The sequence below is a fragment of the Podarcis cretensis genome (genome assembly GCF_951804945.1).
Source record: "Podarcis cretensis genome assembly, chromosome: 15".
In the NCBI taxonomy this organism is placed as follows: domain Eukaryota; kingdom Metazoa; phylum Chordata; class Lepidosauria; order Squamata; family Lacertidae; genus Podarcis; species Podarcis cretensis.
This window is the reverse complement of record NC_137185.1, coordinates 30,316,835-30,330,205: the sequence shown is the minus strand read 5'-3', so window position 1 is coordinate 30,330,205 and position 13,371 is coordinate 30,316,835. Positions and strand designations below refer to the sequence as shown.

General features: G+C 46.8%; 1 protein-coding gene across 4 annotated transcripts in view; it reads left to right on the top strand.

The window, feature by feature from the left end:
* Window positions 1–2,922: 2,922 nt before the first annotated feature.
* CEP164 (centrosomal protein 164) overlaps window positions 2,923–13,371 on the top strand; it is a 40,110-nt gene continuing 29,661 nt past the window's right edge. For 2 of the 4 annotated variants that reach the window (XM_079954911.1, XM_079954909.1), the window contains exons 1-9: window positions 2,923–3,073; window positions 3,415–3,526; window positions 3,703–3,814; window positions 4,878–5,091; window positions 6,530–8,086; window positions 10,227–10,379; window positions 10,512–10,619; window positions 11,337–11,414; window positions 12,444–12,518. In XM_079954911.1, the coding sequence (XP_079811037.1) occupies window positions 3,439–3,526; window positions 3,703–3,814; window positions 4,878–5,091; window positions 6,530–8,086; window positions 10,227–10,379; window positions 10,512–10,619; window positions 11,337–11,414; window positions 12,444–12,518 (2,385 nt within the window). In that variant the 5' untranslated portion in view covers window positions 2,923–3,073; window positions 3,415–3,438. Of the gene's footprint in view, window positions 3,074–3,117; window positions 3,527–3,702; window positions 3,815–4,877; window positions 5,092–6,529; window positions 8,087–10,226; window positions 10,380–10,511; window positions 10,620–11,336; window positions 11,415–12,443; window positions 12,519–13,371 lie in introns of those variants that run through there. The other 2 variants (XM_079954912.1, XM_079954910.1) reach the window with 2 other exon arrangements.

The window sequence follows — 13,371 nt, the reverse complement described above, 5'->3', positions numbered from 1 at the left end:
ATGAGCGCCACAACCCCAGAGTTGGCCACAACTGGACCTAATGGTCAGGGGTCCCTTTACCTTTACCTTTATCTCATTTGCACTTCTGGAAACTCAGTGCTTTTTTCAGGGGGTACTCAAGGGTACACAGTGCCAGCACCTCTTTTTTGTTGTTAAAAAGTGTGGCACTTACTGTAACAACTTCATGGTGAGTACTGGCACCTATTTTTCTAGAAAAGAAGCACTGCAGAAACTATATGGGAACTGAAACCCAGCCACCCTCTGAAATCTGCATTTCTCTCTAACCAAAACAGACAGACGAAAATGTGTATATTAAGGGGAAGTGTGCATTAAAATGTATTCATCAGTGAAAATAACATACTAAATTGCATTATATTAGGGTGAAGGTTCTTACAAAACAGCCCTGGGAAAACCGCATATAAAATGTGTATATTAGAATATATATGCATTAAAATGCTGGTGAGAATTCATGAGGACTCTTTAATGAAATGCAAATTGTTGGGGATAGGTGGCGAAAACTTAAGTCTGGGAAAATAAGAGTGAGAAATCATGTATAACTACAGTTTCTGTTTACTCACTGCTGCCATTTGGTGGCATAATAGTATAACTGCAGCCTCTTGCCAACAGGTTTAGAGCAACCGATGAAATGTTACATCTCAAAATAGCACAGGAAAATACCTGGTTCCACAAATCGCCTGTATTTCAGCTGAAAGCTTCTTTTGCACAGGTGCATTTGATACATACAAGCCACGTGACACATGCCAGATGTTCTTGTTTTTGTTTTGATTATGTATTGTGCAGTTTTATATCGTGATTTTATCCTGTGAACTGGGGATGCGGGTGGTGCTGTGGGTTAAACCACAGAGCCTAGGACTTGCCAATCAGAAGGTCGGCGGTTCGAATCCCCACAGTGGGGTGAGCTCCCGTTGCTCGGTCCCTGTTCCTGCCAACCTAGCAGTTCGAAAGCACATCAAAGTGCAAGTGGCGGGAAGGTAAACGGCATTTCCGTGCACTGCTCTGGTTCACCAGAAGCGGCTTAGTCTTGCTGGCCACATGACCCGGAAGCTGTACGCTGGCTCCCTCGGCCAATAAAGCAAGATGAGCGCCGCAACCCCAGAGTCGGCCACGACTGGACCTAATGGTCAGGGATCCCTTTACCTTTTATCCTGTGAACTGCCCTGAGACCTGTTGTATAGGACGGTATACAATTTTTTAATAATAATAATAAGGAATAAGTGATTCTAAGGTGTTCATTGTCCTCTTATATCAAATTCATGCCCCCCTTTGCCAAATCCACAGCCTGCATGTTTGTGACTCATAATATTTAAGCTTCTGCAACCTTGTGCACTGCATCTCTTTGTGGACTGCTCTCTTTGGCCCTCAGAAACTGTTGTAAGTCTGAGAGCAATGGAGAGGATTCTGAGGGTTGAAGGTCAGAGAGAGAGACTGAAGGAACGAGAGGAGGTAAAAAGGAGCCACCTGTGGAGAAGAAAGTAGCAGCTGCCTTCTGCACTCGGGCAGAGCATTTGTTCATCAGCGGTTTCACTGCCAGAGTGTGCGGCAGAGCCCAAGACACCCAACACTTACACTCCAAGGTGTATGCAGAGTGACTCTGAATGTTCACCTTAGCCTAACTCCATCCAACCCTCCTCTTTTTATTTATGTAGCACCATCTCTGTGTAGGGCATTTTGCAAAGAGAAGTTATGAGAGGCCAGCAACATATCATGAGACAGCAGAGGAAGGGAGAAATGAAAGCAGCATGTGGTAGGCAGGGGAAGAATTTGCAGTCAATCCAACTGCACACACTTTGCCTTCACTATGGTGATGGGGGTAGCCTGTGACCCTTGTCCAAGTGTTGGTCCAACCACAGCTGCCATCACCATCACCCATGCTGGAAGTCAGAGACCCATCACATCTTGAGGGCTACTGACTGCCCAGCCCTGGACCTACGTTATAGGGGCTCGGAGGGTGAGGGAAGAGAAGATCCAGGGGGAACAGAAGGGAAGGAGCCAACACCTAGGGGCCAAGGGGGCTTTGGCTCCCCAATAAAATATTTAAAGGAGCTGGACCACCCCCTCCAAGTTGATGGGCACTGCCATTCAAGTGGAGTGCTTGCACAATGCCATGTGATCGACTATGCAGGGGCTTACCTGGGCCCCCGCAATATTTTATTCAAGTTGGCACCTCTGGGAAGTAGAAAATAGGCAGGGGTGAGGAATAGGAGTGAGAATAGGAGAGGGGCCATTCTCTCCTGCCACACCCTTTGAGAGCCACTGTTTAGGGAAGTTTTTAATGACTGATGTTTTAATGTATTTTTAATCTTTTGTTGGAAGCCGCCCAGAGTGGCTGGGGAAACCCAGCCAGATGGGTGGGGTATAATTATTATTATTATTATTATTATTATTATTATTATTATTAGTTTCAGGAGCATGGAATATTTTGAGACAAACCGGGCATGTACCAAAGGGATGGGCTTCACTTTGAATCGGGATGGAACCAGACTGCAGGTGCTTAAAATAGAAATGGGGCGGGTCTCATTAGGCACTCTAATGAGGGGGCGGGCTAATGAGCCTAATTAGCCTTAGGGTTTGTTTTTAATTACGACCCGGCGCTGCTGCTGCTGCTTATGTGCCACAAGTCTCTGTACCAAGCAGAAGTAATAGGTGCCTCTTGTGATCTCTCGGCTGACGCTAATTAGCCGGGTAGGCCGCAGCTGCAATTACTACAAAGCTTGAATCAGCTCGGAAGAACGGAGGCACCTAATTAACCCTGCATCAGATCTCCCTCCGTGGTGGAGGAGCAGCTTTTCTCCATCTCTCTGACGTCTCGCGGCGTCGCTTTGCCGGTCCAGAGACTACAACTCCCACAAGGCCCCGCAGCGATCGGCGGCCCTTCCCATGCTCCTTTTCGGCCAATGGAGCGCCGGGCGGCCTTGTTGCCAAGGTTGGATGCCGGAAGTGAACCGGGCGGGCCGGCGCGGTGCAACTGCCCTGGGTAGCCATGGCAACCGCAGAGCCGCGCGGCTGGTTGCCTGGGCCCGGCGTTCGCGCTGAGGCCCCGCACCGGAGCGGGGTGAGGAGGGGGGACGCGGCGGGCGGGCGGAGGGCGCTTCGTGGGGCGGGGAAGGCGCTGCAGGGCCGCTCTCGTAGGCGGCTCCTCTCCGTCCGCGGCGCGGGCGAAGGAGCTCGCCTCTGCCTGCTTTTCGTTCCTGGGCAGCCCGGCCATGAGGGCCCCCAAGCAGGCAGCGAGGATGAGGATGAGGATGGGCAGGCGGGGGAGGCCCCGGTGCCTTGCTAAGGCGGGAAGCAGGGCCGCTCCCTGACTCGTGGGCTCGGTGGGAGGGGGGCCCGCTTGCCCGCCTTCCTTGCGCTGGCAGACGGTGTCCTCCTTCCTTCCCGGGTGGTGCCTTGCAGGTGTAAGCAGACTCCGCTCCGGGGATGGCCATGGCTGGGCCTGCAATACGGATCGGCGACCAGCTCATTCTGGAAGAGGACTACGATGAAACCTACATCCCCAGCGAGCAAGGTGAGCGCCAGCAGTCTTCCCCTCAGGGGGGCCCAGAGCACCTGGAGAGGGCCCTGTGGCTCCAGGCAGGAGCAGGATGACGCACCTGCAGGTGGTGATGGAGGAGGGTGGGCCTAGGTAGCTCCTGAGGACAGCTGTCAGCCTGGCCGGCCTGATGCTTCTTTTCTCTTCTGCAGAAATCAATGAGTTTGCTCGAGTGATTGGGATCGACCCGGAGGTCGAGCCAGAGCTGATGTGGCTGGCCCGAGAAGGCATTGTGGCCCCTTTGCCCGCTGAATGGAAACCTTGGTAAGGCAGAGATGCCCTTCGAGCCATCCATCCCTATGCTGCTCTCTCTCCCCCCCCCCCCCCCCCCCGCTGCTGCATCTCATCTCACACTCTGGCTCATCTCACACTCCACAGAGCCTGCTAAAGCAGGTGTGACTTGATCCAAGCTAACGTTAGGCTTGGAATGGTGAGGAGCAATATTTATTTCAGCAGTGGAATTAAGGCCCAGCCTGTATATGTTGCAGAATGAGGTGGCAGAACATGGGAGGAGGGTGTCATTTTTGTTCATGTTCATCTGTATCTCTGTGGCATAAAGACCCCCAAAGCCCACAATCTGTGAGTGTAAAAAAATAGTGTATGTACAAATAGTGTTTGTGCACCACAGAGCAAGGTTAAAACTTAGCCTGTTTCCTTCCTTTGGTAGGTCTTTTTTTTATATAACAGTGAGACTTTATGTGAGGGGACAATCTGAAAAACAACAATCACCCCTCCCTGCTGTTTGAAGTACAGAGTACCATTCTGTTTAGTTGTTCTGCTTTGTGTACACCCGATTTCACTCATAGACTACACACAGGCTAACTTGGAATCAAAGTTGAGTATCTACAGTTGTGATATGTTTCTATAATGTGCATTTGGGTGGTGGCTCAGGTACGTGTTGGGAAGGGATGATGCTCAAATTTCTCCAGTATGGGCTGTATTGATGACCCTAAGCCATGAGACCCTTTAAAACAAATCTGTTTTCTGGCTACATTTCTAGAGCATAATCCTTCCAAACACTGTACTAGCTGCTTTATACCTTCCTGATAACTGTGGGGGAAAGTGTAATCACATCACATACTCTTCCTTGGGAAGAATTACCATTACACTGGGAGGCTCAAAGGCAACTGTTCACATCTAGCTTTTCTTGCCATTTCGCTTGCCTCTCACATAGGAAGGGCCGCTTCCAAGCTATTAGTGGGTTTGGGGGGCCTTGGCAGTCCCTTCAGATTAGGAAGGCAAGGATATTCTTGAGCCTGTGTAGGTATGCGTGCACACGCATGTATGCATGTATATGCAGCTGCTTAGATTCCATGTCCATCTTCAGCCAAGATATCACAGGGGACATCTATTACTTCAACTTTGCCAATGGTCAGTCAACGTGGGAACATCCATGTGATGAGCGCTACCGACAGCTTGTGATCCAGGAGAGGGAGAAGCTCCTGGATCAGGGAGGTCTCAAGAAGAAAGAGAAGAAGAAGAAAAAGGAGAAGAAAGAGAAGAAAGAGAAAAAAGAGAAAGACCTGCTGAAACATCCAGTTGTGAGTACCTTAGTTGGATACAGGGCCGGATGGAACTGGGTGTTAGAGGAAATGCAGACTTCTTGCATGTTTCCTGCTGTTCCTGCTTCTCTCCCATCCCTGTATCTTTTCTCTGTAATTGGTGCCTGTCCAAGTTGAAAGAGGGCCACCTTATTTCAGCACAAGAAGAGGGATTTAGTCTTTAAGTGTCATTATTATTAATTTTATTCCACTCTTTCTTAAAGGAGCTCAGGATGGTGTAGACACAACTTCTGCCTCCCCTTTACCCTCGCTGCAACCCCACATGGTAGATTAGGCTGAGATAAATTAACTGTCCCAAGGTCACACAGTGAACTTCTTGGCTGAATGAGGATTTGAACCCAGGTACTAGTTGCCTGGACTATTGCAGTGCAGAGTGTGGCTTGTGAATTTGGCTAGAGAGTAGACTTTACCTGTTGCAATCACACACAGCGAGTTACTTCTAAAGTAAGAAAATAACAAAGCTGTGTCTTATAGGAGGTACATAACTTAGATCAAAATGCTTCTTGTTCTAAGCTAACTATCTAATCTAGAGAAGGCAAAGGTAGCTATGCTTGCTCCTTTGTTTTCAGAGGACATTTCCAAGATGACCTCTCATCTTGAGGTTGTGAGAAAGAGATGGAAGTTGGGAGGAGGATGCAGCCTAAGACATATCAGTCTAAACTGATAGAGAGGTCAGCATAGAGATCAAAGGTACAGGGATAGTTTGGGAATCTGGAGGTCTTTTAATCTACCTGTTTTAGCCCTATGCAACCCCCTCTCTGCAAGCTGAGTTTCATCTAGACTTCTGGCACTAGTTCAGCACAGGAGGTGTGGGTCATTAGTCAAGGCCAGCTGCAAGGCAGCTGCTAAGGTAGCACTGTCACCCACCCTAATCAAAACATGGCTTGTTTTGTCTGCATCTTTTCAAACATAGCTGAACAAGTAAATTGTTTTTGAGCTCAGGGCTCAACAGGGCACCTTTTTCTTAAGTTTCTGTCCTTGTGCAGCTCAGTGAATATGGCTATTAGGATCCTATCCGTATTTTTGTGTGTTTTCTGCCAGACATTCAGGGGTTAAGTCACATTTGACTACAGCATGTTTTCTCCCATAATCCACACTGTAGCAGTTGCATGTGGTGATCTCCTCCACCCCATCCTGGTTGGCCATTGCAGCTGATTGGGGAGTCCAGGTGGGAAACAACTAGGCTGTCAGTAAGAACAGCTGGTTTATGTGAAGATCTCTGAAGAACAACCACATGTGGGGCAGCAGAAATGCAGGGGGAGGATATGCAGGCAGAGTCATATTATTGGGAATTCTGCCATGGGTATTCCTACATGTAACTTGTCTTCCTTGGGAGACTTTGTCCTAGGGAGAAAGACCGGCACCTGTACAAATTATACCAATCTGTAAGTCTGCTTAATGGCCTTTATCTGCTTAGGAGATGCAGTCAGAGCCGGGGATTCTTCCTTCAACATCCTTTTATAGAGTGTCATCCCCTGTCCTGTCATCAGGCCACGCAAGTCCTGAGCTGGAGCAGCAGGGCAGCTTCATGACAAGGAATGAACTCTTCCTGAAGAACCGCAAAGGAAAGGCTTCAGGGATGTCTCCTGATCCAAGTGACCCACCCCGGCTGCACTCGGGTCCTGTCCCTAGTAAGCTGCAACCTATTCTGCCAGCCAAGTCAACCCCACGGACTCGCCAGATCCTGGCAGACGTGGAGAAGATTCTTGGAAGAGCTTCATCTTCTAGCAAACCAGATCAGTCATGCCAAGATGTGACAGCAGAAATCAGAAGTACAGCTGCTTGTGTTTTTTCAGATTCAGAACCTGATTTAGATGGCTCCAAGATTGCTGTGCCACTTTTCCAAGCACTGAAGGAACCCACTGATGATGGGACTGTGCTGGCCCTGGAGACACCGAAGGTGAGAACCCTGTTCTTCGAGGGTGAAAATCTAGGCAAGGACCAAGAGAATAGTTACATGGAGGAAGGTGGCCTCTGCCAGTCACCTGATTCTTCACCCGGAGAGCGGGTGATGGGGCCTTTCAGCTGCATAGGACGGGACAGAGGATTCTTGCATACAATTGAAAGGGAAATTCAGCGGTTTCCTCCTGCTGCTGTTTCCCTTGTGTTGGCTGGTGAGACATATGAGCCCAACATCATGGAAGAAGGTGACATCCATTCTTTGCAGAACGACCCGAGGCCTTTCTCTAAAGTGAAGGAGAGCAGAAAGGGAAGGAAATTCCAAGAGCAGTGCCATGCCACAGAGCTCAGCATGAGTGGAAGAGGGGGCACCCAGCAGCAGACTTCTGCCTTTGGGCTGGGAGTAGGGACTGGAACAGGTGGGGAAGCTAGTCCTCTGTTGGCTGCTGCAGGTTTGTCAGTTCAGCTCAGGGGTGAAAGGAGACATGGTGAGCGGCTGCACTCTGGTGGTGGTGGCAGCGGTGGCGGCAGCGTGACAAGCAGCTTGGCTGACCATCTTGATTCTGAGATCTTGGGAGAAGTTGACAACTTCTCCTGGGACCTACAGAGCACTCATGGATCTGACCGCCCCATGGGCCTTCTGGCTGTTGCCAAAAGAACTTTCCTGGAAGCTTCCCATACCCAACCACAGAGCATCCCTAATGACCGTTCAGAAAGCGAGTGCTACACAGAGGATCAGAAGTTTTATCGGCATATGGTCCATATGGTGAAGAGGTCCAGAGGAGCAGAGCTGGCTGTACCTGAACCACTCAAGCAACAGCAAAGTGGCTCTGAAGAGTTTGTCACTGGCCTGAACATGGAGCTTTACGTTCCTCAGGAAGGGGCTGCGGAAGTGGAGATGAGGCCTAGGCCAGGAGCTGCAGTCTTTAAGGCAGGGGTACTCCAGAGTCCAGTCGAGGGTCAGGTGTTCTTCATTCAAAATAGGCAGGCAGAAGGAGAGCAAGTGCAGAGCAGAACACTGGCAAAGAAAGACAGCTGGCCTGAGCTTACACCAGGAGGAGATGGAGGTGAAGAGGTAGGCAGTTTAGATTATACGTGTTTATTTTATAGTATCTCTGCTCTTCTGCGGAGCTGAGGATGCTGCATATGGAGCCCCCACTCCCTTTAATCCTTCCATCAACACTGCAAGGTTGTTAGGCTGAGACAGAGTGATCAGAAGTAATCCAGTAGGTTTTGTGGCTGAGTGGAGATCTGGATCCTGGTCTCTCTAAAGGCCGCTGCAAGGTCTTTCCCTGGTATTGACCCAATACTGACACTCGATGGTTGCTCATCTTGCCAGTCCTTGGGAGACTGTGGATAAAGAGATAAACCTATCCCACTTATAAAAGAATAATAACTGAAATAGTTGAGTAAATTAATATTCGTTTATATTATCCTGCTGTTCCTCTCATAGGAGCCCAGGGAGACAGTTTATTTAGGCAGTTTTCAACAACATAAATTCACTAAATTGTCAGGGAGGGAGTCACTCCTCTCCTCCCCCTGCATTATTCCCAAAGCTGCTGTAAGTGTTGTGGGAAAACCCCAAAACAGCTTTGGGGAAGAGCAGAGGGGAGAGAGCCTGCAAAGGTTCCAAAGCTGCCTTCAAGGAGAAATCATTTTGCTGCCAGAACATTCTCATTAGTGCTACTGCATTGAGTACAATCCTTAATAATAGTCTCATATAAAATCTGATGGGAAGTTTAGGATGGGTGAAGGAATGGTTAATGGTTATTGTGTGACAGTTGTTGAGTAGAATTGCAAGGAATCTGCTTACCCAGATCTCCTCTGGTGTTTTAAGGTTGCACCTTTTCCCATCCTTGGGTTTCCCACATAATTCCTAGTCATTGCATCTGAGGAGCACCTGAAAATAATCTTGTGGCTACCCAGTTGCATTCATGCACCACAAGGCCAGTGTGTTCTCTAACTAGTGTGTTTATTTGAACACCTCTGGGGGAGCCAACCTGTACTGGTGAAGACAGGCCCTTTTTGTAGTGGGACTTCCTCCAGTCGAGTCCCATTGGAGCATATATGCAGAAAGAAGTCATATGCCTATAGTTTCCCATCACATGCATGGCATTGGTAGGCAGCACAGGCTGGTCTGCAGCTTTCTCCCCTCACATAGTTGATTGGTGGACTTTATGCATCTTGCTCAGAGGTTTGTTTGGTTTTTTGTCACTCTCATAGTGCTGTGATGTAAATTTGATTTACTGTTGTTGCGGTTTGATTTTTTTCAGATTATTCTGCCTTGTTTTGTGTCATGTATTTTAACGCTGCACTCTACTCTGGGATTGACCATAATACAGGATGAATTATAAATCTCCTCAAAAAAAAAAGTTCCTGTGTTTTTAGTTGTCTGCCTGGTATAAACTTACAGAATGAATAAGTGGAAGGGTTACTTGTTTCAGTTCTTTCAGAAGTGAACTGAATATCTTGTGGTGGCCAAGGGTGCCATCTTCTGCAGGTGGCGTAGCTAGTAGCTCTGGTGGTTGGTGTAGCCTTCTAAGGTATCTGTAGCATTTGCCAACTGCTGATTCCTCTAAGCTTGTAGACAATCCCTTTACATGCTGCAAATAAATAGATGCTGCACAGTCTGGCTGTGTTGCCTGGGCATGTCGTTTTAATGTGGAAATGGAGATAGATGCCTCCCTGTTGCATTGCTTATTAGTTCCTGAAAGAGCATTTGGCATTTGAGTGAATCAACCTGATTTGACCATTGGGTTTCATTCTCATCTTATTTCAAGGGACAACTGTACTGCAGTTTTTTCAGACAGGTGTAGTTTTTTGTTTTGTTTTTTAGACCTTAACACAGAACCTGGGTCTCCAGTTGTTGTCGGACTGCAGCTCCCATCATCCATGGTCACTGGTCCTGCTAGCCAGGGATGATGGGAATTGTAGTCCAACAACAGCTGGAGACCCAGGTTTGAGAAACACTGCTAATGCAAGCCACACACTTGTGTGCTTGCGTTGTTGTCCCCTCTCCAAAATGAGATCAGCTCTTGCTGACACTTCAAACTTCAGTCTGTTGTGATCCAGGAAAGCAGTTCTATTATTGAGGTGGGAGGTAGAGAAAGAGCGCGTAAGAAGCCATGTCAGACTGCTGTTGAACTTCTAGCATAGTCATAGACAGCTTCTGCTTACCTTGTTACTGTGTCTTCCCCCTCCCTGAAATCTTCCAGTCTCCAGGACCTATACTAGCCCCTGTCCAGTCTCCCCTGGGGAGCCTTGCTCCATTACGTGGGTTTGTGGATGCTCCAGTCAGTGCACCCTGCAACTTACACAATACAAATGGGAGAAGTGCCGTGGAACCGAAGGCACCAGCACATACAATGGTAAACAACTAAAATCTGGCTCGTGTGGGTGTGCTTATGAACATGCAAAGTTGTTTGTGTGGCTTTTTGCCTCTTTTGCTTTGCATTATCTACTTAATCCTTCTGATGTATGCATGTTTTCGTCTCTTAAAGCTTGGCAGTTGCAAGAAAAGTCTCTTTCAATCTGTGGACGAAGAAGAGGAAGCATCCTTAAACCAGCTGACTCCTAATGGGGCAGAAAAGGAAGATTGCAGCAATGAGGTGGTAGTGCTTGATAAACAGAGTTGCTCTATGAGATGGGGATGGAGGGCTGTGCGTATTCCTTTCTTATCTGATAAATAGTGGACACATTGGAACATACAAAGCTGCCTTTATACCAAGTCAGATCATCTATCTCAGTACTGCCCTCACTGATCACTTGCAGCTCTCCAGGGTTTCAAATGGGGCATGTTCTGTACCCCACTGGAAATGCCATTGGGGATTGAACCCGAGTCCTCATGCAAAGAAGATTATCCGCCACTCAACTATGATGCTTGTCCATTTCAAGTCTCCTGGCTTCCCTGCACAGAAAGAAACACAAAGAGTTGGTGCAATGCCTATTTTACTGCATGCTTCTAAGTGGAACGCGCAGCAGGACAGATAGGTCTTTGTATAAGTGGTGATTCTTGCAGTTTTAAATTCTTCGCAGAAGGGCGCAACTCTTGATACAGTAATCAGACTCTGGCTTCATTATGCCCATGTACCTGTAGGCTCACCAGCCTTGAGAAGGGGCCAATTTGTGCATATAAATCCAAATCCCCACTCTAGTTCTTCTAGCCCTGGTTCCCCCAAAGATCCCTACACTACATTGCTTGTGGTTAGGGTGAGGGAGCAGATTAGGACCCTCTCTTGTTGCCTTCTTTGTCCCCAGTGTCAGTTCTTCAAGTATGGCTTTGGATGCACAGCTGAACATTTCTCTGCTCCTTGTTGCATGTCCAGAGTCCTCGTGGGACAGGTGGGCTTCTCAAGAACCTGCATATGGATGTTAGTGCCCTTGGTGCCAGCTTTGACAATGAGGTATGTACTTGGGTGGATTTGATTTAAATCAAATTGATTTAAATCACTAGTCAGTAAGACTTGATTTAAATCATTTTTTGTACAGAAAGACTCATTCTTGCTGGTATAATATTAGTATTTACAACGAGATGAAGATTTCATTTTTGGAATAATAAATTTTCACAGTAGTTTTTACAGTTATATCAGAAATTACTGATTTGGTTATACTATTAGAAATACATTGACAGATAATTATGAAATTATTGTGAGGTTTAATAAGTTAACTGTTTATATTTGGACAACTTTTCTGCTGTACTTTATTGAAAGGAGAAAAAGAATTATTTCCTTAATAACAATTTAAACAATTTATTTAACTAATCAAAAATATTATAGCATATGTATCCATGTTTGTTAGCTGATGTGATTAAATTATTTTTTTAAAAAACGAAAACCTTGGACTGAGTTTTAGCACACATTAAAAACTTAAAACAATTCCTTATTTCCTAATGAATAGCCTTTGGACTATAATGTAACTTAAATAGAAAACTATCTGTAGAAAGATTTTTCCTCCAAATGCATTTTATTTTAAAAATCTGATTTAAATAAAAAAAATCCGATTTTTTAAATTTTATTTTATTTTAAAAAATATAGATCATTGATTTTTATCCACCCTGTTTTTTGGATAGTTTCCTGGTATTGGGGGCTTAAAGTGCCTGCTTCCCAATAAAAGCCAATCCTCAGATCATCTTTAAAAGAGGAACAGCATTTGGGCTATAGTAAACACATCAGCCCCAAATGCTATGGATGTGATGTTGGATGACCAAGAGAGAAATTCCATAGAAGAAATCTGGCAGGGTTTGAGGAGCAATTTGACATCTCAGATACTTTCGCTGCTGCATTGGTGGTTTGTGTATTTTTGTGGGTTAAAATATTCAAGGCATTCACCTTAGAATGCTGTGGGTCAGTCACTCCTCACCTTTTTTAGCTTGCTTTCCAGTCAGTCAGAGTGTGCAAAACTGGTGATGGGTGTGTGTCCCTTTGCTTTTGAAGGTTTCTGAAGGCAGCAATCCAATGAAGGAATGGCAGGTTTCTGACCATTTGGACCCTGAGCCGCATAGCGTTGTGGTGAGTCTGCCATTAACATGAGTAGTAAGAGAGTAGGAAGAAGAAATAGAAACTTCTTTGAAAAAATAAGATGGAGTTCTTGGAGAGCGCATAACTCTTGGGCTGGTCCTTTTAAGGACTTTCTTACCAACTCTCCTGGTCTGTTTTTGTGTGGATGAAGTTCCAAGTACCATTGCACCTTGCTTTGTACCCAGTATCAATATCATTGCTGGCTTCAGGTCCAAAGCCCCGGTCTCTTGGCCTAGAAGAGGGTCTGGAATAACTAATGGGACCACACACTCTCCCACCCCACCCACACCCCAAGTTCGTTAGCCTTGGTTGTCCGGGTAGATGACTTCTACCATCTCCACCCCCAAACTAGGTCTGATCCAGACAGTGAATATCAACAGCACTGCTTGGAGTTGACTGGTCTTCACACCATTTCCCCCCAAGAATGGCACATTCAAGACTGGCTGATAGCTCATCTCAGGCTAAGATATCTAAACCAGATTTCTTCAACAGAAGCCTCACTGCTGCCATCTTCAGAGCAGTCAGAACCACTCCATTCCTTAAGGAGACATTGGTAACCTCCAAGGTCCCTATGCCCCTGTTCTGACATATTTAAGTAGATTAAGATGAGTCACTATCTGCTCCCCCAGTCACAGATCACCCCCCTTACACACCACCATGTTCAAGTCAGAGGATCAGATCTCAAGTCCTGCGCTGTGTATTGGTCCAGCGTTCATTTGAGACAGGGTGTCATGTTTGTCACAGAGGCCTTGGTCGTGAGCTGCTCCAGAGAAGGTAGCCGAAGCCTGAATGTTTGGGACCCCCAGGGCTATCAGCCTGAGGATCCTCAGCACCATATTCAACA